This window comes from Cervus elaphus, chromosome 14, assembly GCF_910594005.1.
Source record: "Cervus elaphus chromosome 14, mCerEla1.1, whole genome shotgun sequence".
NCBI lineage: Eukaryota > Metazoa > Chordata > Mammalia > Artiodactyla > Cervidae > Cervus > Cervus elaphus.
In genome coordinates this window covers 73,294,729-73,320,315 of record NC_057828.1, presented here as the reverse complement: position 1 = coordinate 73,320,315, position 25,587 = coordinate 73,294,729, and the positions used below count along the sequence as shown (strand labels likewise).

General features: G+C 43.0%; 1 protein-coding gene across 2 annotated transcripts in view; it reads right to left on the bottom strand.

Annotated features, from left to right (window-relative positions):
* Nucleotides 1–25,587, bottom strand: part of KCNH1 (potassium voltage-gated channel subfamily H member 1) — a 406,833-nt gene that overhangs the window by 335,536 nt on the left and 45,710 nt on the right. For both annotated transcript variants that reach the window (XM_043924426.1, XM_043924427.1), the window contains exons 4-5: nucleotides 20,197–20,325; nucleotides 10,843–10,961 (exon numbers count right to left, since the gene is read on the bottom strand). In XM_043924426.1, the coding sequence (XP_043780361.1) occupies nucleotides 10,843–10,961; nucleotides 20,197–20,325 (248 nt within the window). The remainder of the gene's footprint in view (nucleotides 1–10,842; nucleotides 10,962–20,196; nucleotides 20,326–25,587) is intronic.

The following is a 25,587-nucleotide window of genomic DNA, read 5'->3' as shown; positions in this document are numbered from 1 at the left end:
CTGATGCTGGGAAAGATGGAAGATGGGAGGAGAAGGGGACAACAGAGGATGAGATGGTTGGATGGCATCGCTGACTCAATGGACATGGGTTTGGGTAAACTCCGGGAGTTGGTGATGGACAGGGAGGCCTGGCATGCTGCAGACCACGGGGTCACAAAGAGTTGGACAGGACTGAGTGACTGAACTGAACTGAACACATGTTGATCTCCTATAGTTATAGGTTACACTGTATACTATTAGACTGTAGTTATATAAGATGCTACCCCTGAGGGAAGCTGAGTGGAGGGTACACAGCACCCTGTGTACCAGTTTTGTAACTTTTTATTGTTATTTAGTTGCTCAATTGTGTCTGACCCTTTGAGACTCCATAGACTGCAGCCCGCCAGGCTCCTCTGTCCATGGGATTTCCCAGGCAAGAATACTGGAATAGGTTGCCACTTCCTTTTCCAGGAGACCTTCCTCACCTAGGGATTGAACCCCCATCTCCTACATTGACAGGTGGATTCTTTACCTCTGAGCCTCCAGGGAAGCCCTGAACTTACTGTGAGTCTATAATAATTTTAAAATAACAAGCTTTCAAAAATTAATGTTGAGTATAAAATACAAATCATAAAATATGATATCATTTAAGAAAACACATTTTTAAAACCACAAATCATAGTATATATGTTTATGAATAAAAATATAAGTAATAAAAATATCAAAACACCAATAGCAAGGAGACATACAGCTTTAGGGTAATGTTACCTCTGGGAATAGATTCTAAGAGGACCTCAACTTTACCTGTAGTATTTTAATTTTTTTTTTTTGGCTGCACCATGCAGCTTACAGGATCTTAGTTCCCTGACCAGGGGTCAAACCCAAGCTCACAGCAGTGAAATTGCCAAGTCTTAACCACTAGACCACCAGGGGATTTCCATGTAATATTTTAATTCTTAAAAAAGAATTTGGAGTGAGAAATTGTCAGCATGTACTATATAAACAGTATAGGTAAATGAAAACTTGTTACTCTTTACTACTCTGAATGTCTTAAGGTTTTCTAAATTAAAACAAAAATACACATACAAAGAGGTTCATTGAAGCCTTATGATCTGTAATAACCAAAGATTGGTAACAATCTAATTATGTATCAACAAGGGGACAGCTAACTAAATAGCTTTAGATATAGTTGTGCAATGAATACAAAGCAACCATTAAAAAGAATGAAAGGGATATGTGCTCTTAGGGAAATATCCCAAATACACTAGGAAGTGGGGGAAAGAGCAAACTGGAAAATAACACATACAGTATTATGACAACATTTTGCTTTTAAAAAATCAATATAAATATATATAAACACTATATATATGAAATATATATGTATATATGAATCCAACAAAAAACCTGTTTTACTTCTGAAAATTTCAATTTTTTTCTTACTGAGAAATGTAGGATGACATGTAACATCCTATTTCCTGTTTATTAGATACCCAGGCAAGAATACTGGAGTGGGTAACCATGCCCTCCTCCAGGGGATCTTCCCAGCCCATGGATTGAACCCAAGTCTCCTGCATTGCAGGCAGATTCTTTACCATCTTTGTCATCAGGGAAACATCTTATTAGTTTCAGGTGTATAGCATAATGATTCTTTATTTATATACATTGCAAAATGATGTCCACAATGTCTAATTAACATACATTGCCACTTGTAGCTACAAATCTTTTACTTGTAGTAAAAATGTTTTACTACTGTTTTGAATGTACAATACAGTATTACAAACAATAGGTACCGTGCTTCATCACATCACCAGAACTTATTTACTTTATAACTGGTAGTTTGTACCTTTTGCTCTACCTCATCAATTTCATTTGCCCTCACCCCCTACGTCTGGCAACAACCAATCTGTTGTCTGTTATCTATGAAGATCAGGAGTTTTTTGTTTTGCTTTGTTTTAGTTCCACATAAAAATAAGATCACACAGTATTTGTCTTTCTCTGTCTGACATATTTCATTCAGCACAATGCCCTCAAGGTCCATCCATGCCATTGCAAACGGCAAGATTTCCTTCTCTTCAGAAAATTTTTAAAAGCAAGATAAAGAACGAAAAATTAAAACAGTATTAAACTAACATTATGAACATTTACTGTATAATCAGAATCTGCCTTACTCTTCCCAAATCTGTGAGTACATATTCTTTTCAGTTGAACTCATTCCCTAAACTTGAAGAAAGAGGAAGAAATGGGAATTCTTAGAGGTGAAATGACTGCAAGTGGTCGAGTGGGCTGTAATGTTTAATGCTGTTTCAGCCCACGATGCCTGTCACCTACAGGAAAACCAGCAGCACATTCGGCATTGACCTGATCTCCTTACAGTGAGATGGTGCCACGAGCTGTGGGCTGTGATGTGACTGAAGGGCTGTGCCGGCGCTCTAGCCATCACGATTGAATAGCCCAGATTTTATCCTGACCTGGGTCCCTCATAGGGAAGAGTGAGAAGATGTGACAGGAAGAGATGGTTCCCCTCCACATATTCCCCCGAACCATCTCATGAAGAGAGGAGCTGGCAGCAAGGAGTGGTCCCAGCCAGAGTGGTCCAGCAGGGTCACTCCTACATGAACACCGTAGGGTGAATCCTGCTGAGCGGGGCGGACGCTCACACACCGACCGTGACTTCCCTTCCTATACAGGCAGAGAGAGTTAGAGCAGCACGGTGGTAGTGGCCTCGGATCCTGCTCCAAGGAAGGGTTCTCTGCCTGGCTGTGGAGTGAGCCTTCACAGGGGCAGAAACTGGAGCTTCCCAAGGAGCCGCCCACCAATAACTGAGCAGGAAGGGGGTGGAGGGGCCTGGCCCTTCCTGATCTGTGTGGGGCTCCCCCAGCTGCCGTCTCTGCTGCAGCGCTCCCTGTTGGGCTGGCAGGGCCTCTCGCAGATCTGCACTGTGTCTGCTGCCGGCCCTGCCCAATGCTGCTTCCTCCTCCCTTTCTTTCACAGATGTTACTCAGCATCTGCATCGCAGAGAACTCAACCTGTGAAAAGGGTCCTCCAGCCCGATCTACGTACATTATATCTGCTAATCCCAAGCTCCCGCTTTATCCCTCCCCCTCCTTCCCCTTTGGGAATTGTAACTCCTGCTTCTAGAAGGAGGAGGATATAAGTAACCATTTTTAAATACACCAACTCAACAGACATGAGTTTGAACAAACTGGGAGAGAGTGAAGGACAGGGAAGCCTGGTGTGACGCAGTTCATGAGGTCGCAAAGAGTTGGACATGACCTAGCAACGGAATGACAACATATCATGGGATTATGAATGATTCCTCTCCCCTGACATCTTGTGTGCATGATAAGTCACATCAGTTGTGTCCAACTTTTTGTGACCTTATGGACTGTAGCCCACCGGGAACTTCTCCAGGCAAGAACACTGGAGTGGGTTGCCATGCCCTCCTCCAGGGGATCTTCCTGAATCAGGGAACAAATCCACCTCTCTTTATATCTCCTGCATTGGCAGGCAGGGTCTTTACCACTAGCGCCCCTAGGAAACACCTGCCCCCCACCCCAATATCTTACACCACACTAAAGGCCTACTTACTGAGTTCCTTTCACCCAGAACATTATGTCTGGATTTTAACAAAAAGTAGCAAGACATACTGAAAGCCAAAAACAGAGTCTAAAGAGACAGAGACAGACCTAGATATAGCAGGGATGCTGGAATTATCAGACCATAAATTTTTAAAAATATGATTCATATGTTAAGGGTTCTAATGGATAAAATAGACAGCATGCAAGAACAGACAGGAAATATAAGCAGAGATGGAAATTCTTAGAAAGAACCAAAAAGAAATGGTAGAGATAAAAAATACTGTAACTGAAATAAAGAATGCCTTTGATGGGCTCCGTAGTGGAGAGGACACAGCAGAGGAAAGCATTTCTGAGCTTGGGAACATGTCAATAGATAGCTTCAAAACTGGAAAGCAAAGAGAAAAAGACAAAAAATTAAAGCAAAACAGGATGTCCAAGGACTGTGCAACAACTACAAAAGGTGTAACATATGTGAAATGGGAATACCAGAAGGAAAAGAAGGGGAAAAATGGAAGAAATAATGAAGCAATAAAGACTGATAATTTCCCCCAAATGCATGTCAGACACCAAACCACAGAGAGTGGAGGCTCAGTAAACACAAAGCAAGATAATGAAAAGAAACAAACAAACAACAACAACAAAAAAAACCCACTTAGGCATAGCATATTCAAACTGCAGAAAATTAAACAAAAATTCCTGAAAGAATCCAGGGTTGGGGGGAGTGGGAATAAGGGGTGGGGGTGAGGGGAAATCCTAACCTATTAGGAGGAAAGATAAAAATTACACCATAACTCCACTCAGAGACCACACAAGCAAGAAGAGAGTAGAGTGAAATATTTAAAGTGTTGAGAAAACAAACACCAAACTAGAACTCTATATCTGGGAAGATTATCTTTCAAAAGTGAAAGGATAAATAGATTTCCTCAGATAAAAATTGAGGGAATTAGTTGCCAGCAGAAATGCTTTGCAAGAACTGTATAAAGATCTTCAGGGAGAAATAAAATAATATCAATCATAAAGTTGGATCTACTTAATTAAAGAATACTGCATACTGCAGAAGGAATAAGAGAAGGTGAAAGAAAACTCTTCTTATTCTTAATTGATCTGACAGGTAACAGCTTGTTCAAAGTAATAGCAGCAATGTATGCTAGTGTGTGTGTGTGTATGTATATAAATGCTTATGTACACCTAGGAATAAGTGAATCACAAGAATAATACAAGGGACAGGACAGAACAATTAGAGGAGTATTTAATTACAAAGTACTTGCACTGCTCATGAAGCAGTGTATTACAGGGTATGAATTCTCAATCGCTTCAGTCATGTCCAACTCTTTGCGACCCCACGCACTGTAGCCTGCCAGATTCCTCTGTCCAAGGGATTTCCCAGGCAAGAATATTGAAGTGGGTTGCCATTTCTTCCTCCAAGGAATTTTCACAACCCACAGTTTACAGTGGTCCCTCACCTGTGGACTCAACCAAGTGCAGATCAAAATATTCAGAAAAAGAATTTCAAAAAGTGCCAAAAAGCAAAACTTGAATTTGTTGCTCTACCAGCAACTATCTTCACAGCAGTTACATTATATTTACAACTATTTACAGAGCATTTACATTGTATTAGGTATTATAACTAATCTAGAGATGATTTAAACTATATAAGAGGATATGCTTAGGTTATATACAAACACATGCCATTTTATATAAAAGACTTGCACACCCTTGGATTTTGGTACTTGTGAGGGGTCCTGGAAAAAATCCCTTGTGGATACCTAGGGTTGACTGTATTTGAAAGTGGACTTGGAAAAAAAAAAAAAGTGGACTTGGATTACTTGTAAATGTATACTGCAAACTCTAGGGCAACCACTAAAAAAAAATTTAAAAAGGAAGTATAATTGATATCCTAAGGAAAGAGAAAAAAATAGAATCATATAAAATGCTCAGTTAAAACCATAAAAGGCAAAAAAAGTGGAAGACAAAATAGGAACACAGAACCAAGGACAACAAACAAAAACCAGCAACAAATTTTGTAGATATTAATCCAACTATATCAATAATCACTTTAAATGTCAATGGTTTAAATAGGCCAATTAATACAGGGATTATCAAAGTGGATCAAGAAATAAGACCCAATTATATGCTGTCAATAAGAAACCCACTTTAAATATAAAGACACAAGTAGATTAAAATAAAATAATAAAGAAAGATTTACTATACTAATGCTAAGCAAAAGAAAGGGAGTTGCAATATTCATTCCTGACAGACCAGAAACTTTACAGCAAGAAAAGTTATCAGGGATAAAGAATGGCATTACAACACATGTGTCTTTTTCAATTATGACTTTCTCAGGGTATCTATGCAGCAGTGGGATTGCTGGGTCATACGGTAGTATTATTCCCAGTTTTTTAAGGAATCTCCACACCGTTCTCCATAGTGGCCGTATCAACTTACATTCCCACCAACGTAATGCAGAGCATTCTCTCTTCCAGCATTTATCATTTGTAGATTTTTTGATGTTGGCCATTCTCATTGGTGTGAGGTAATACCTCATTATAATTTTGATTTGCATTTCTCTAATAATGAGCGATGCTGAACATCTTTTCATGTATTTATTGGCCATCTGTATGTCTTCTTTGGAGAAATATCTATTTAGGTCCTCTGCCCACTTTTTGCTTGGGCTATCACATGTGAAAGAGATAGCTATTGGGAAGCTGCTGTCTAACACGGGAGCCCAGCCTGATGCTCTGTGATGACCTAGAGGAGTGGGATGGGGGAGGGGAGGAAGGCTCAACAGGGAGGGGAGATAGATCATTATGGCTGATTCGTGCTGTTGTATGGCAGAAACCAACACAACATTGTAAAGCAATTATCCTCCAATTAAAAAATAAATTTAAAAAGAATGGCATTACATAATGATAAAGGAGTTGGATTTTTCAAGAAGATATTAACAATCCTTAATACGTAGGCACCAAGCAACAGAGCAAGTATTAAATACCAGAGGCAGAAACTGAAAGAACTGAATACCTGAGGCAGAAACTGATAGAATTGCATACACAAGGCAGAAACTGATAGAATTGTAAGGAGAAATAGATGAATCCACTGTGATAGTTAGAGACTTAAACAGCCCCCTAACGGAAACGTGCAGATCCAGCAGGCAAAAATCAGTAAGGACATTGTTGAACTCAACACCACCATCAATCAAGTGGATATAAAGGACATCTATAGACTACTTCCTCTAATAGTAGCTGAATATACATTCTTCTCAAGCCCAAATGCAACATTTGCCAAGACAGACCACACACTGGGCCATAAAACACAACAAATTTAAAAGAGTAGAAATCAAACAATGTCTGTCCTCAGATCACAGTGGAATTAAGCCAGGAATCAGTAACAGAAAGACAGTTGTAAAATCACCAAATACTTGGAGATTAAACAACATTTCTAAATAACACGTGGGATCAAAGAAACAAACCTCAATAGAAAGTTTTAAATATTTTGAACAAACTGAAAATGAAAACACAACCTATCAAAATTTGTGGGATGCAGTGAAAGCAGTGTTTAAAAAGAAATTTATAGGGTTGAAAGCATATATTAGTAAAGAAGAAAGATCAAAAATCAATAAACTGAGCTTCCATCTTAGGAAGCTAGAAAAAGAAGAGTAAATTCAATCCAAACTAAACAGAAGGAAAAAAAAAATTACAGCAGAAATCAGTGAAATTTAAAACAGGAAACCATTAGAGAAAATCCACAAAACCAAAAGTTGGTTCTTTGAAAAGATCAATAAAATCCATAAGCCTCTAGCCAGGCTAATTAAAATTTACTAGCCCCTGGGAGAGGACCTAGATGTTTGCCTCATACTGACAGTCAGTCAGCACTTACTCATGTCAGACAGGTAGACAAAAACACCAACATCACTTCCTTTCTTTTATCCATTTCATCAATTAAGGGAAAAAAAACACTTATGAGCATCTACTATGTGCCAAACGCTGTTTTAAATGCTTGGGATATATCAGTGAACAGTAAATATAATAAATACGTAAACTGTATAGCTTCCCTAGTAGCTCAGAGGGTAAAGAATCTGCCTGCAACGCAGGAGACCTGAGTTCGATCCCTGGGTTTGGAAGATCCCCTGGAGAAGGGAATGGCAACCCATTCCAGTACTCTTGCCTGGGAAATCCCATGGACAGAGGAGTCGGGCAGGTTACAGTCCATGGTTTCGCAAAGAGTTGGACACAACTAAGTGACTAACAATTTCAATTTCAGAGTATATTGGGAGATGTTAAGTGGAGAATAACAGAGCAGGTTAAGGAGAGGATTAAGAGTTATCAGTATTTCTTATTTTACTATGAATGTTTGCATGTGTGTGTGTGTGTATTGGCATTTTATTTATTACTTTTATTTTCTTCCTTCTTATTCCTTTATCATCTAACACAAGATGTACTGATAGGAGTTAAGTTTATATCACACTGTTTAAGTTACAGGATGTCAAGGAGACGCGTGGATCTCACCCAAGGACTTTGCCTCCTCCTCTGGGGGAGGGTTGGTATGTTTTGATTACATGCAAGAGAATGGATACAGGTGTATGTATGGCTGAGTCCCTCTGATGTCCACCTGAAACTATTAATATCACAACATTGTGAATCAGCTATATTCCAAAACAAAATTAAAAGTTTAATTAAAAAAGATAAGAGGATCATGTTAGGTGGAAGTATGACTTTGTTATTGTCTTTCAGTCAGTTCAGTCACTCAGTTGTGGCTGCCTCTTTGCGACCCCATGGACTGCAGCACGCTAGGCTTCCCTGTCCATCACCAACTCCCAGAGCCTACTCAAACTCATGTCCATCGAGTCAGTGATGCCATCCAACCATCTCATCCTCTGTCATCCTCTTCTCCTCCTGCCTTCAATCTTTCCCAGCATCAGGGTCTTTTCCAATGAGTCAGTTCTTCACATCAGGTGGCCAAAGTATTGGAGTTTCAGCTTCAGCATCAGTCCTTCCAATGAATATTGAGGACTGGTTTCCTTTAGGATGGACTGGTTTGATCCCCTTGCAGTCCAAGGGACTCTCAAGAGTCTTCTCCAACACCACAGTTCAAAAGCATCAATTATTCGGCGCTCAGCTTTTGTCTTTATTTGGAGGTTAAACATGGTTTAAGGAAATGTACACGGGTGCCAAATTGACAAGGAACAAACCACAATGGTTAGTTTCATGTGTCAGCGTGGCTAGGCCATGATCCCCAGCTGTTCAGTTAAACACTAAGTGCTTCTGTGAAGATATTTTGTAGATGTGATTGACACCTACAATCAGCTGACTTTTAGGAAAGGAGATTACACTCTATAATCTAGATGGTCCTTATCTAATCAGTTGAAAGGCCTTGAGAGCAGAACTGAGGTTTCCCTGAGAAAGAAGAAATTGCATCCATGGACCTCAGCATCAGCTCCTCGCAAGAGTTTTCAACTGGCCAACCTGCCCTGTGAATTCTGTATGTGGCCAGCCAGCCCCGACCACCACATAAACCAACTCCTTGCAATCAATCTCTTCAGATGTAAATATTCCTACTAGTTATTGTGTCTCTTACTGACACAAGTAGCCACAAAAAGAAAATGACATTTGAGCAAAGACTTGCCGTCAGCGGAGGAGCTGCACACAGATATCTACGGGCAAAGCAAGCCTGTGCTGTGAGAGGAACAGCAGGAACGTGGCTGGGTGGGAGCGAGCCAGGTGGAAGGCGGCGAGAGGAGGGAACTTTATTAACCAAAAGCAGCATCAGGGACAGAGTACAGGCTGTGAGCTGAAAGGTCTCCTTTTGTTATCATAAGATGAGCCCACATCATGATAAAAATGATGCTACCGTCATCCAAGGGTCTCACCTGCTCTAACATGACACATATGAAAGTCCCCATTCCCACTACGGGCAGAAGGTTTTGGCCGCTATACATACAGGGACATCTTCTGTAGTCAACCCATTAGACACTCGGTGCACACATGCAGAGCCCCACTGTCAGCTGCACCATGCTGGGAGCATCTCCCTCCGGGCTATGGGAGCCAAGAGGCAGGTCAGGAAGCACCCTGCCTTCTGCTCACAGATGAAGAACTGATGGGCCACCACCAGGCAGAGAGACAGCTAAGTCTGGCATCTTTGGGTATGATGGAAATTTGCTGTCTAGAAGGTGCAATGCTCTTAACTGGTCTTACTAATTAACTAGGACCTTACTTGGTCTAGTTGGGAAAAATACCAGGCACCAACAAAAGGAGGGAGATGAGAGTGGTTTGCATGCAAAACCACCAAAGACAGACAGTAATCATGGGGGTGCATTAAGCCTGATCAAACATCTTGTCCCAGCTTCCCAGACTTTCACTTGTTCCAGCAAAAGGAGGAACATCACCACCATGAGTTTACTTTGCTACAAAGGTTATGGAAACAACAATAATATTAAGTATATTGATTATCCAGGAAAACTTTCGTAATCAGGCTTCCCTGGTGGCTCTGATGGTAAAAGAATCTGCCTGCAATGCAGGAGACTCAGGTTTGATCCCTGGATCAGGAAGATCCCCTTGAGAAGTAAATGGTTACCCACTCCAGTATCCTTGCCTGGAGAATTCCATGGACAGAGGAGCCTGGTGGGCTACAGTCCATGGGGTCACAAAGAATCGGACATGACTGAGCAACTAACACTTTCACTTTTTTTTTTCCACATGTTGATAATTTTATAAAATGAAGAAAAGGCAATATAATCCACTTTAAATGTACATATTGATTCTTAGATACATCTCAACTCCATTAGAGTGAAAAAATACACTGCTTAGGCTTGAGGAAATAGAATATTTCTTAAATACAAAGAAGAGTTAAGGCAAGCCCATAAAAATTATAACAATGTTACCTGGTTAGTGGGATTCTAAGTGATTTTTATTTTCTTCCTTTTTGTTTCCTGTATCTTCTTTTCCTATAATAGTATGCATTGCCAAAATACCATATACCAAAGGTTTATAAGTAAAGCCCCCTTCATATATATGGCACTACTATCTCCTTCCAAGAGTCAACCAACACCTTTTATCTCAAGCAGCTTCAAATGGAGTTTGCAGTTCCCCGTTACATATGGCAAAGTACAAAGCTGCCAAGAGTTAGCTCACTTACCCAGAGTCACATATGGTGGAGTGCAGCTCAGCCAAGACAAGAGTCCGGAGTCCGGAAGGTTCCTTCCAAGCCAGCACCCTCCCTGTGGACCATTTTCCAGCCCAGGGACCCCCTGAAGTGAGGGGAGGGTTAAGTTGAACGAAGCCCTTGCCCTTACCTCGGCCAGCCGGGAGTGCTTGTGGACGTTCTCGCCTTTCTGCACGCTGGGAGCCAGCTGCTGCAGGACACCCCTGCTGCTGGTCAGCGCTCTGGTCAGCCGAGCAAACTTCCCCCAGCCTGGAGCATGCGGGAGACAGGAGAGACAGGTTCACCCGGGGCCTGAAGGCACGCAGACATTCACACCGCGAGTCACGGTCACCCCACCCCACCCCTCCCTCTTGCGCAGCCGTGAGTCACTCAGCCATCCTCGGCGTCAAAGCTCACTGCTCAGAGAAGCCCAGGACTCGCTGAAATCTGGGCGGCAATGGACTTTCACTTGATCTCAATCACAGCTCTGCGGTGTAGGGAAGGCAGGTCCTGATGGCAGCATTGTTTTACAAATAGGGAAACCGAGGGCAGAGTGTCTAGGCAGTTAAAGAGTCTAGAACTCAGATCGCTCCACTCTGGCCCAAGGCTTTTCTGCCAGATAATACCAGGCAATCGAGATGATTCTCTGAATGCATGGCTCAGGCTGTTTGTAAGCCCCATGCCGTCTGATCCTAGCAGAGACCAAGCTGGTTCTAGGTTTTAAATAACTAGACAAGCTAGTCACATGGTCATTCCATATACTACATTCTCCAAAGCCAGAGGAATAAGAAATGAATTTAACTCCTGGAGAGGTGGGGAAATAATACTGGTTGATTTTAGTCTGCTTTGGGATGAGGGAAGGATAGTTGATGGCATGTAGGTCCCCTTAAAACTCATTAAAACAATGAGCCTAGCACTGAACTTGGAGTAAAGAAATATGGATATAAGTCCCATCTCTGCCTCTAGCTTGCTTGTGACCACCAACAAATTGCTTAAGTTACCTGGGCCTCAGTTATCTCATCTGTAAAGTGGAACTTAAAATACTCTACCTACATGCTTTAAGCGCAGGATGCACTTTCCTGGGAAAGCAAACTGACTAAGTTTAGCAGGCTCTGAGTAGTAGTGGGCTAAAACAAACACTGTCTTGAGGCCTTCTTGGCCCTTTGGACTAGTTCCTCCAGGGAAAGTAAAACATTGGGCTTTTTCTAATCCTCCCACTCCATACTCCAAAATCTAAAATGAACAAGTGATCTTTACTAGGAATTTAAGATGCATGAGGGATGTTTTAAAGGCCCCCAGGATGTTTTAAATGTCCATTCCAACATCCAACAAGCCAAAATCTAAAATGAACAAGTGATCTTTACTAGGAATTTAAGATGCATGAGGCATGTTTTAAAGGCCCCCAGGATGTTTTAAATGTCCATTCCAACATCCAACAAGCCATCTGCATCAAGCTTATGACCATGGCAATCATCTCATGAGACCCCTGAAAGTCTGTAGGGGCTCTCCAAACCAAGTTTGGGGCTAGGAAGCTCCAAAGACCTGGATAGAGGTGTATATTAAATAAAAAGAGCAGGCAACTATTTCTATTGACAGCTAAAAGCAAGACTGGGCAATATTATATTTTATCCTTCAGAGTTTAGAAGTAGTCAGTGCCTAGCAGCAGAAATCTCGTTTACCAAACTTTACCCTGGAGCACCTTTCCAAGACAGACTGAGAATCCAGAGGACAATGGAGTCAAGCAGAATGATGGCTCTTTTTTTTCTGCACAACCTTTAAGGATCATAATCTGTACACATTTTTGTCAACATAGCAAAAATAGCAAATCAGATCTTTTTATCTCTTCCAGAAGTTCTGGACTATAATAAAAGGTAGTGGCATTTTCATCCATCCCAACACCATTAAGTAGAGAAATGGGACTTGCTGGGGTCAGTGTGAAAAGAGGCCCATGGTGGTCGGGCTGCAGGGAGTCCTGCTAGTGTTGACAGAAGGGGACAGCCCAGACTCTCCAGGGGCCTTTGACATCTTCCCCCAAATCGGCCATTTATGAAAGTGCTCGTTGGAATTCGCTTGTGTGAATCGTGGGCTAGAAGTTTTTAAAGTTTCTTTCGGAGTCAGGCTAGCCTTCAGCTCAAAACAAAGCTGGAAATGAATTCTGCAAAGCTCTTCAAGAGGAGAAGGAAGTCTATTTTTCAGGTGGTGAGAAAACAGTTGTGCACAAAAACAACAGCAAGGGCTCTTCACCGCCCCCCTCCCCATTCAGTCCTACTCATCACCACCACCACCACCTCCACCGCGACCTACACGCTGGGACCAATGGTAAGAGGGACTTGGCAGGGCAGATATCCCAGACCCCGCCTGGCAGGGCTTGGGGTCCTGGTCCATCCGATGGCATGGCAGAAACATCAAAAGAAAGATTCCTGGACTTTGGTGCATTTCCCCAGGCCCAGGCTAGTGCCTCACTCTAGCCCTGATTCTCTGCTCTCAGCTGACTGTGAGGGGCACAGGAAGGTGAGTGGGTGTTGGATGGGGAAACGGACAGGCAGCAGGAAACCCTCCATCACACCTCTACCAAGACAGGCAGCCTGCCTCTTCTGAAGGGAGGCAGCAAGTCCTTTCCCAAGTGCCACCCCATGTCGCTCTTTCTGGGCTCTAAACACTTTATATTAAGAATCATGCTGAGCCAGATGGAAGAACATCATTCATTCACATATTAATTCCAAACAGAACTACTATGTACCATCAAAGTGCCAAGTAACAGGGTTGCTAAGATGAGTAAGGTACAGATTCTGGCCTCAAAGGGCTTGTATTCTAGTAGAAAAGACTGATAAGTAAATTAAAAACCATGATATAGTAAGCTAAATTCTATAACACATGAGGACAGGATGCTATGGCCAAAACTGTCCAGAGAAGGCATAACAAATCCAGGCTGGGCTTTCAGGGAGGGCTTCCCACAGGAAGTGATACTAGAGCAAACTTTGCAAAGATGAGTAGGAGCCAGTTGAACTCATGAAGGAAAATACAGAAAATCCAACACAGAAGGAACAGCACCCACGAAGGCAGAAAAATCATAAAGCAGGGTAACATGTCAGTGACAAGGAAGACCTTCTAAACAGCTAGATGAATGGTGCATGGCATGCAGAGGGGAAGAGAATGCAGGCAGTGGCCTGAAGTGATGCTAAAGAGGTCGTCAAGGGTCAGACCGAGAAGAACTTAGCTATGAGAACCTAGACGGCAAGTTAACAAATTTGAACATCAACCTGAAATCCAAAGGGAATCCAGTAAAGGAGTTCAAATATGGTGCGGGTATTTTAGGAGAGAATGGCAGTGTGGAAGTGGTTAACAGATAGACGAGCAGTCAGAATCCCAGGCAAGACACAATGAGGGCCTGGACCAGTGCTGTGGCCTGAGCCAGGAGACAAAGGGAGATTTGAAAACAGCTGCAGAGGTAGAATCAATGACTGCAGAAGGAGAGAGGAGGCGATCCAAGTGGCCTTTGGGTCCCCGGTTAGCCATGCAATATGGCTGATAGCCATAATGGGTGATAGCCATAATGGGTGATGGCCATGCAATAAGATTGCAAACATGGGAGAAAGTAAGTGAGACTGAGACAGACAAGTATATGACATCACTCATGTGCGGAATCTAAAAAAAAAAAAAAAAAATGATACAAATGAACTTATTTACAAAACAGAAACAGACTCATAGACATAGAAAACAAATTTATGGTTGCCAAAGGGGACGGCAGGGAGGAGCTAGGAGTGTAGGATCAACAGACACACATCGCTATACACAAAGCAGATAAACAACAAGGATTTACTGTACAGCACAGGGAAATACATTCACTTGTAATAACCTATAATGTAAAAGTGTCTGAAAAAGAGTTTATATGTATATACATGCATGTATTAATATATCTGAATCACTTTGCTCTACACCTGAAACTCACATATTACTGTAATTAACTATACACCAATAAAAATTTTAAGAAAACACAGAAGAGAAGCAAATGGGTTTGGTAGAAGATAAATGTACCATTTGGACCAACAATGTCCCTTACAGCAGAGCATCAGGAAAATCACTGCTGGAAAAACTCAATTTCCTATTGTCCGAGGGGCCAACTGGGAGAGAATAACTCAATGAGAATCAAGCTTAAGGTGATCTTGTTGAGGGAAACCACATGGTCACTTCCACAAGGAAAATAAGGCAGCTGGGAGACCCTCTGCCTTCAAGGAAGCCTTTCCCTGATACCACCTACCCCCAGCCAAATAGCCAGCTCCCACCTATGTACCCCTATTTGCCTTAGGCAGGCTCCCATTAGATTATTGGTTAGGCTTTATTGTTCTTATTTGCTTGCCTGTCTGCCCATCTCCTAAATAGACTATAAGGAGCAGGGTCTCTGTCTTACATTTCCTGAGGGTCAGCGTCGATCATAAAGCTAAACATCCCCAAAGACACCCAGTAAGTGTGTATGCTGAATAAACGTGGATGAAGAACAAATTGTTTTCTCCCATTGTCCTACTTCTATCTGGGTTTCCAGTAGACATAAAGTCCCAAAGGAAAAGTAGCCCATTTTATAAACTCTGTTCAGTTTTAGGAGGTATTTCTGCACCCACCCTTCCAATTATATCCCATTTGGGAGTTCAACAGGGAACTGAGCTCAGATGAAGAAATCCCCAGCTCAGGGTTCTTCTAGCTCTGTCTTAAAGGTCACCACATGGCAGGTAGGGCTGGGGGTGTTATGAGAAGATCAAAGCATCACAGGATCAGGCAAGATGAGAGGGGTGAGGAGGGGGAAATAAAGCATGAACGGAGGACAGGAGGAGGGGAATGCAGTTTGCAATCTAACAAGCAGCTAGAAAGTATTCACCGAGTCTTTTCTCCATTCTCAGTAAGGACAACCCTCTCTCCCTTACTTGAGCCCACACTGGCTACCGGCTTCAACTGGGACGAGTCCCCCACTAGGCTGCTTTAGCCCATACATCCCTGTATCCTCCCTAGGCCAGGAGAGATGGTTCTAAGATGAGCTGAAATTCCAGCTCCTCCCAGGGCAAGTCCAGAGATACTAGAAACGCAGACCTAGAGGCCCCTCCCTGGGAAACCACGTGGAGACACTTGGAAGAGAAGTTGCAGAGGACTCCTTAAAGTATTTACCCTTGCCCTGGGAGGGTGGAGGCTAGGAGGCCAGGATCATCCTAATCTGACGAGTCACGGGGTCCCTTAGAGGAGTTGGAGCCATAACCCAACACCCAGCAGAGAACAAAGGACAGAGGGGGACCACAGGCAGTGTGGACACTGCCATGGTGTCCTCAAGCCTTCCTGCCCCCAGACCTTTCTCCTATCGATGTACCAACAGCCAAAACTCTAGGGTGGCTCTTCAAGCAGAAGTCACTACATCATCACCTTCCAGTCATCCTAAGGACAGAGAGAGAAAATGTGACTATTGGGGAGGAGGGGGCCTGTGCTATATATCTATTACCCTCTTTCTTCCCTGAGAGCACCGCATATGTACCCCCACGTGAAGCCTCGTGGAGAAGGGTCAGCAGTTAGGGCAGCTTGCCAGAGCCTTCAGCCCTGAATCCTCGACATCTTTGCCCTTTAAAAATCTCCTTCAGAGTTTTACATTCATTTTGTTGTCCACTCTTCGCTCATTTTTAACCCTGAATTTAGAAGTAAATGTGTGGATCTTTGAAAATGAATGTGCTCCTTTAATGTGAGATTATTCAGTGAGGTAAGAGAGCAAACAAGAGGGGTGACTCATCGTGGGGTGAACAATGTGGAAAAAAAACTCTGAGCCCTACACTCTAATTCTTCTCTACGCACTTGCCTGGTTTACAAGGGCGGATTCAACAGAGACAAACAGCCTGCAGCCCGCTCCCAGTGATCCACAGTAACAGAAGAGCAAGAGATGGGGAACAAATGAAACCCCGGAGCATCCCTGAGTCTCATTTCAACCAAGAATTCCCACCTACTCTCTCCTTCAGCCTTCAAACACACACACATGCACACACACAGACACACACAGACACACACACACACACACGCGCGCGCGCATACACTTTGCGGCAACAAAGACCCAGCACAGCCAAAAGTAAATATATCTTTTAAAAAAGATGAATTCTGTGCAAGCCTGGGTCACCAACACTCAGACTTTTATGCTAACTGAGGTGCTGCACTGAAAGCCCAGCTGGACCTGCTGGAATCTCGCAATATGAGAACACTTCCAAGGAGAAATGTCAAGTCAGGACATTTCCATCCACACATAACACCAGAGCTGTTACCAAACAGCAAAGCTAGCTTGACTTTCACCCCCTTGCTCCATGCCATTTGTGGGCACTTTTTTTTATCAGAGAACAAGGGAAACAGCCAAAAGATGAACAGGAAGGAGGAGATGAGGCAATCAGGTCTAGATAATTCATGAAAAGGGTCATGAGAACTTTTACACTAAATAAAAGAGCAGGCTTAGAGAGCTTACCCAGGGCCCATCACATGTGATTGGAGCTTAGGGCCAAAGGGCAGTTACTTTGTGTCAGATGCTAAAACAGTCTATCACCAATGATCCTATGTGTTCTCCCCTTTGTGGGTTGTTCATGGGAAAATGTGAGGCACCAACTGGCTTCTCAAATTACTGTTAGGATGCACGCATCCCACTCCCAAGCTCTGAAGTTAGGCACAAAGCGATCAGAGAAAACAAAGTCATTTTAAAGACAATCTGAGCATAGCTGACTTTAATGGGAAAACATCTCGTATTGCTATGCCAAAGAGCAAATACCTGGGGATTTTCTGGGGTTTTCAATTATCCATCCTTCCATTCCACCTCAAAGGTGAATTCTATGGGCTTCTGTGGTGGTTCAGTGGTAAAGAATCTGCCTGCCAATGCAGGATACATGAGTTTGATCCCTGGTCCGGGAAGATCCACATGCCATGGAGCAACTAAGACCATGTACCTCAACTACTGAGCCTCTGACGTAGAGCCTGGAAAACCGCAGCTATGGAGCCCGCCTGCTACAGCTGCTGAAGCCCGCACGCAGTAGAGCCCGTGATCCGCAACAAGAGAAGCCCCCACAATGAGAAGCTCACACGCCACAACGAGAGTCGTTCCCGCTCACCACAATTAGAGGAACGCCCGTGCAGGAACAAAGATCCAGCACAGCCAAAAGTAAATAAATCTTTTAAAAAAGATGAATTCTGTGCAAGCCTGGGTCACCAACACTCAGACTTTTATGCTAACTGAGGTGCTGCACTGAAAGCCCAGCTGGACCAGCTGGAATCTCGCAATATGAGAACACTTGCAAGGAGAAATGTCAAGTCAGGAGACTCACCCAGTCACAGAGCAGTGCATTTTCCATCCACAAGACATCTTCCCACCGTTATATTGGACCCTTGCAGCCAGAACTGCAGTTTACAGACTTATAACGAATAAGGCCTGGAGAATTATCATGCTTTTCCATCACCAACAGACTAATATAAAATCTGACCTCGTCCTAAACAGACCACCGTATCCACTTGGGTCAGAGGCACGGTGACATGATGTGTGGGAAGGTATAAACATATCTGCCATAGCATTTGAAGTGGGCAGGTTTATAAAGTACCGTCTTGGAGGAAACATTAAACATGACCCACCATCTGCATTCCTATATTGACGGCCAAAGAGTGTGTACTTGTGTGTGCGTGCACACACATGTATATTTTAAATTTTTAGGAAGCAAGCCATGTATTACTCCTGTGTACTTCACAGACAAAGAGAATTCATATCTGGTTCCCTTGGCTAACAGGGAATAGGGTGTGCGTGTGTGTGTGTGTGCACAAAAACTTTTATCCACAATGGAAAGACATGAGTGAGGCAGGACAAATGAAGTGGAGCATTTTTATGCCTGAAAAATAAACCTCAGTGAGTCTCCCTGCATCAGTCTGATTTGTCTCTTCTTTCAGGTTCCCCAAGAATGCCATGCGGACCCCTAGGCACATGTGGCGGGTGCTCTAGGTTGATTCAGCCTCTCCTGCTAAACAATCCCTTCTCGTCACCTGAAAATGTTCCAGTGGTGGTGATAAGAAAATGTTCTGACTCAACTACATCCCCTAGTTCACATTTTTCAGAGAAAACTTGCAAAAATAAGTGTCAAAATATCAGATTATCTTTAAAATGCTGTTTATGTGTTTACCCGGTTAAAAAAGTGAATGCCCTTTCTAGATGGTAACAGGATGACATGCATCGTGAGTGAGTCTATCGCCCTGTGATAGCCACTGCCCTGAGAAATCTTCGAGTCAGAAACCAGAAATCAGGGAATCACAAATTTGCAGGAGAAAAGGAGACTGCAGGAGGCTGAGAGAAGTGGAGAGACTTTATTTACATCTGCTCTGGTCTTGAAACCGAAAGGCAGGCTGTCGTTGATTTGCTGAGCTATAGATAGTAAAAAAAAAAAAAGGATGCACTGGTTTGCGTAGCATTGTGCTCTGAACTCTATAAAAATGCGCATCCAAACGTGGTGGGACTTTATACACCCTCAGAGGACACAGCCCCAGAGGGAGCAGCCAGGGAAAGCTTTTTATTTCTTCCTTTCTTGCCATTTAACAATCACGGTTTTGTCACATCAAGGATAATATGCCCCAGTTTTACTCTCCCTGAACTTCACCCCTATCTCTCTGCTGCATCTCAGAAAAATGCAAGGAGCAGGGTCTCAGGTAGAACTGGAAAATCAGCCACCCAGCCAGGAAATACTGCCATGAGAAAGAGCTCCTGGCCTCTTGGCTATCTTGGGAAAGAGTGCTCTGACACGTCCTAATTCCAGACTTCTGGGTTTGACAGCCTAATGGGCTGGACCACTTCAGGAGTATCGATGTTCTAGAAATCCTGAGCCGTCTCCTCTCCTCGGTCCCCAGTGTTATTCAAACAATACGTGTATGTGATACGGCTGAGGTGAGTGCTAAAATCTGTGGTTCCAGAGCTGATTAAATGACCCATATGGGAATGTTACTGAAGACTCTGGCCTCATTAATGCCATGTTTCCAATGAATTAACCAGCCACGGACCTAATCAACCACAGAGGTAGCGATGTGCTAAAATCTGCTTTAGCACTCGGAAAATGCTAGAACTCAGTCAAATTTAAAGAAGTGTATATAGAAGTAAGATGAATGTGGTCATGAGCCACTCATTTGGTTAACTGACATCTGTCATGTGAAAACCTGCAAAGGTTCCAATGATACCAGAGGTGCCCAATTACCTTCTTCTGTCTACTTGGAAAGGGTTAATCTCCAGGGGTATGAAACTGATTAAAATGCCTTCCTAACCAAAGCTTTCTTCTTCACTTTCTTTTCCCTCAATGCATTCCAGAATGATACAATGCTTTACCCAACACAAATTAAAGTTTAAATCTTGGTCCTTGTGCAGAGATTGCTGTGGCAACCTCAAATTCTCTGTAACAAAGAGTCACACTAAAAAAAAATTAAAAATAGGCAAAAAAATAGAAAAGGTTTAAAAGTATTTGTACAAATCAGAATTACAAACCTTTACATGAATCATCTTCAATCGGCTGTTTGAAAGCAGTTATGTCACTGAAAGTGCAAAGAAATAAGACCACTTTATCCTGTTCATTTCGAATTGGAGCAATTTTCACAAAGAACCACACAGGTGTCCCTGAAAGAAATACCAAAAGGTTGGTCAGTAATTTGCACTCTCATTAGAGGGACTTACATAAGGCCTTGGGAACGAATCGGCACAAACATCAATTCACTTTTAGAATGGCTTAATTCCTTCAGGTTCTGGGGTTTTACACCACTAATTTTTCTTCTTGCTGGAATAAAAGTTTCATAGTAACTACTCAGTGGGGGAGGTTCTCCTGTTCAAATAATTCTGTAAGTACAGATTTCGTAACCCTTGTCAAATGGTTAGAAAATGGGTTGGAAATGCCTCCTGATCTTACAGAAGTAACTGAGGTACAGAGACCTAAAGACTTACCTTAGGGCATATAGAGACCAAGCAAGGAGTGCAGGCCAGCTGGGTGGCGCCATCCATGGTCAGCAGACCACAGAACTCAAATTTCCATTACTGAAGGCTCCGGTGCCAAAATTTGGTTTGGGAAACCCATCACTGTGACTCAAATGCTTAATTGACCATGGGCTAGAAACTACGTTTCTAAGTCTTTCTCCCCAGAATAAAAATCTCAAAGGTCCAACACGATGCAAAACGAGGACACACTAAGAAAGGAGGAAAATCACCACAATTCTCCCAGCCAAGGCTTCCCCAGAAAGGGAGGTCTCCGGAGGGGTTTGGGTTGCGATGACTTAGTGCTTTAGAAGGTTCGGTGAATGTGTTTCAACTTCCAAACCTTGCTCCTGGGCTAAAGTGAGGGATAAATGGGCTCTCCCAAAGCACTGTCCTAAACCCCAGGAGGAAAAGATGGGCTGGGCTCATGTGACTGACCTCTCAGACAGGTCACCTACTCTTGTATCTCTGGACAAATATCTGCACAAAATTAGTCTCTGGCTCCCCAAAAAAATAAAGAAGGAACAGAAATAGATGTTTTCTATCTACTGAGGACATCATAGCAAGATGCACCAACCTCTCCTGTGTAACAAAACTAAATAGGCCAACAAAGCAATGGTAGATTCACTTCCTCCAGTTCTTGCACCTAATTCCTAAAACACCATCTGGCTTATAAGAACTAAACAGCTAAGGAAGCTGTGGTACATATACACCATGGAATATTACTCAGCCGTTAAAAAGAATTCATTTGAATCAGTTCTAATAAGATGGATGAAACTGGAGCCCATTATACAGAGTTAAGTAAGCCAGAAAGATAAAGAACATTACAGCATACTAACACATATATATGGAATTTAGAAAGATGTTAATGATAACCCTATATACAAAACAGAAAAAGAGACACAGAAGTACAGAACAGACTCTTGGACTCTGTGGGAGAAGTTGAGGGTGGGATGTTTCGAGAGAACAGCATGTATATTATCTATAGTGAAACAGATCACCAGCCCAGGTGGGATGCTTGAGACAAGTGCTCGGGCCTGGTGCACTGGGAAGACCCAGAGGAATCGGGTGGAGAGGGAGGTGGGAGGGGGGATCGGGATGGGGAATACATGTAACTCCATGGCTGATTCATGTCAATGTATGACAAAAACCACTGCAATGTTGTGAAGTAATTAGCCTCCAACTAATAAAAATAAATGGAAAAAAATAAAGAACTGAACAGCTATTTGGCTGGGATACTGCTTTACATACCATTCTATAACCATTTTCAAATTAAAATACAGTAGATATTTCTCCATGTTGTTAAGTCTTAGAGAAGCTTCCTTTGCACAAGGCACTGGGCTCAGCATTTTACCTTTATTATTTTATTTTAGGAGACAGCAAGCAGATGGAAATACATTCTCAACTGGTCACCTAGGTCTCTGCCTACAGTCACAACAAACTCTCTACTATATGACACAGATAGATATCTCTGATTAACACTAGGATTAATCAATTTAACTTAACAGTTAAGTTAATAACCCCACCATGAATAACCCCACCATGTATGGTCAAACAGGCAGCAAATGGATCAGACAGGACTAAGTTCTCCTTAAATTTTGATTGTCTATATATTCATCCACAGTTAATTTTAAACCTCTATTGTCCCTTCCCTTTTTACCTACCAGTTTCTGGGTACTCTTAGAATATACCATAATGTCACCTTAAGAAAAATGTGTTTTGAAAATCAGTTTTGGGCAGTTCAGTGGTTAGGACTCCATGCTTTCACTGCCAAGGGCCAGGGTTGGATCTCTGGTTGGGGAACTAAGATCCTACAAGATGCATGGCACAACCAGAAAAAAAAAAATCATAGTAATTCCAAAATCAAGAAATATATGGTCTCTGAATTGTCCACTGTTTTTGGAAGGTCTGTGTTACTATTCCTCCCAGGATCCTCCTTAGAACCTGAAGTGGATTTTAACCCACTTTCAATTAAGCAACAGGAAACTCAAGAAAAATCATCATACCAGTTGAGCCTACATACACACAGCTCTCAGTTGTATCCTAGCTGATATAACAAAGAGAAAAAAAAAAAAAACACTTTACTTTTTGCTCTAAAGAAAACTAAGCTAAAAGCTATATTCTTTCAGCTGGGTAAATGAGAAAGCACACCCGATTTATCAAACTAGTAATAAGTCAGAAGACAGGCCCCCCACTCACGCTGTCTCATGCCAGGAGCCTGGTCTCGCTGGAATCCCCAGAACCAGCCCCGTCGTAACTGCCGCCTGTGGGCCTTCCACAGCGCTGCACCAGCCGGCCTGGTGTCTGCGAACTTGTTCCAGCTGGGCCTGTGCCATCTAATCTTTATGACCACCTAGACTGCTGACACTAATCCACATCTCCCAGGTCACAAGAGCCACTGTATCGGTGGGCAAGAAATGTTACAGCCATCAGCAGTTCCAAGCCACCATAAGTGAATGAAAGTGTTAGTCACTCAGTCGTGTCTGAATCTTTGCGACCCCGTGGACTGTAGCCTGTCAGTCTCCTCTGTCCATGGGATTTCTCAGGCAAGAATACTGGAGCGGGTAGCCATTCCCTTTCCCAGGGAATCTTCCCGACCCAGGGACTGAACCCAGGTCTCCTGCATTGGCAGGCGAATTCTTTACCATCTGAGTGAATCAAGGCTCCCAAAAGTGCCTGCAATCCAGCAAATGCTGTCACCCCTAACAGTGATTGCTGAAGAGCTGGGGGGCTTAGTGGGGGACAGGATATGAGAAATTAAAAAAAAAAAACAAAAAAACAGTTTTTTTAAGCCAGGGTTTGGCCCTAGATAGCTTAGGTACATGTGAACGGAATGAATTCAGTGAGCCCAGAGGCTTGCATCTTCTCTTACAAAGAAAGCTAAATCGCTTAGCTTGATATTTGGTTTTCCTTACAATGTAGCAGTAATCTTTGATGGTCAGACTCCCTGCCCACTTTGTTGTGAACTTGTATATAACCTGACTCCCACTCCCACCTCCTCAGAGCAGTTTTCTCAGGGCTACTGAGATTCTGACCCCTGGATTTGGAGCCCTTAACATTCCCACCAAATAAAATAACTCTCAATTTTCAGACTGTGGCTAAGTTTTTTTAGTAGACAGCTGTGTTGGGTGGATAAGTCTGTTTGATTCTAGTATTCACTTTTAAAAACTCACCTTCCCACAGATATAAAATACATCCTCTAGGATCAGATTTACCAGTCATCAAGGTGATATTTGAACCTTCCTAATGCCTGAATTTCTCTCAATTGCTTCTGATCATGGACAGGGAAAGGAAATGTTGTGCATTGACCCCCGTCAAACCTTAACAGCTAAGGACTATTTCTTTAGGGCTCCCTGATGGCTCATGGTAAAGAATCCGCCTGCCAATGCAGGAGACATGGGTTCAATCCCTGGGTCGGAAAGATCCCCTGGAGAAGGAAATGGCAACCCGCTCCAGAATTCTTGCCTGGGAAACCCCATGGACAGAGGAGCCTGGTGGGCTATAGTCCATGGAGTTGCAAAACAGTGGGACACGACTTAGCAATGAACAATGACAACGAACTCCAAGGGCAGGAGACCTGATCTCTTCGTGTCTCGTGGTCCTGCATCCCTAGTCCAGCGCCATCCAGAGCAATGTTACCCATGGAGTCATATGAGGCGACTATGCTGCTCAGCTCCAGGAGGTGCCAGCCTGGAGCTGTGAAAACACAACAAGCTCTAGAAATGCCTACTGAATTTCAAAGAAATCCTACTTCCATTGTCTTCACAGTTACTCAGACCCGCCTCTCTCTCTCCCCCAGATTATCACTAGTCAAAAAATCTATGAAAGCAAGAAGAATGGGTTCAAATTTGTCATTTCTGAAATTTTTCCAAAAGAGAATATGAGTCCCTCCTAGGTAGCACAGACCAGTCATTTTAACCTTTCGCTTCATAAGAGGAAAGCATTTTTAGCTAATGAAACATTACTCAAAGTCTCAATATGGGAAACAGTTCTTCCAAGCAAACATGAAATATCCAGAGCCTGGAGCCCCACCCACTCAGGTTCCCTTACACCCTCCAGATGCACCCAGGGTATATTCAGAAATGTTTGTCTCCATTCAGATGAAGACCTGTCTGGGGGCAGAGGCCTGAGCAGTTGGCCTCTGGGAATCTCTTCTAGAGCCCAGATTCTAGAGCAGGATTTATTCCCTCAAGATACAAGAGAGACAATGAATGCACAAATAACACACACCCACACACAAAATCATCAAGAGGTTAAAATTCTGCCTCCTCACCCAAGTGGCTACCATGGGAAAACCAAAAAAAGCAAGTACTTAATGTCTTTTTTCTGCAAAAAGAACCAAGGGTCAATAATAAACTTTCTATTAAAGGAAGATCAATACACAAATCCAGGAGAAACAGATCCCACTGATGGCAAAGGCTGCAGCTCCTTTCTGGCTGAGGATGCGCAGTGGAAGGGCAGTTCCAGGTCAGGCTCCTCCTCTGGCCACTCTGGGATGGTCATCCCTTATGTTGCTCCCTTGCGTTGTGCACTAATGAGCCTGACAACCTAATCTCACTATAGAGCTTCTCAACCGCAACAGTCAGATAACAAAACAGCAAGGTGCAGGTGTATGACAGGATTTTTGGCCTCCATCAGTCTCCCTCCGACCCTGGATATCCTTTCAGGTACTTTCCATAGCCGGGTATCCAGGCCACATTCAAATTTAGATGACATGTGTGCGTGCTAAGTCACTTCAGTCATATCTGACTCTTTGAGACCCTATGGTCTGTAGCCTGCCAGGCTCCTCTGTCCATGGGATTCTCCGGGCAAGAATACTGGAGTGGGGAGCCATTCGCTTCTCCAGGAAATCTTCCTGATCAAATTCACATCTCTTATGTTTCCTGTACTAGCACATGGGTTCTTTACCACTAG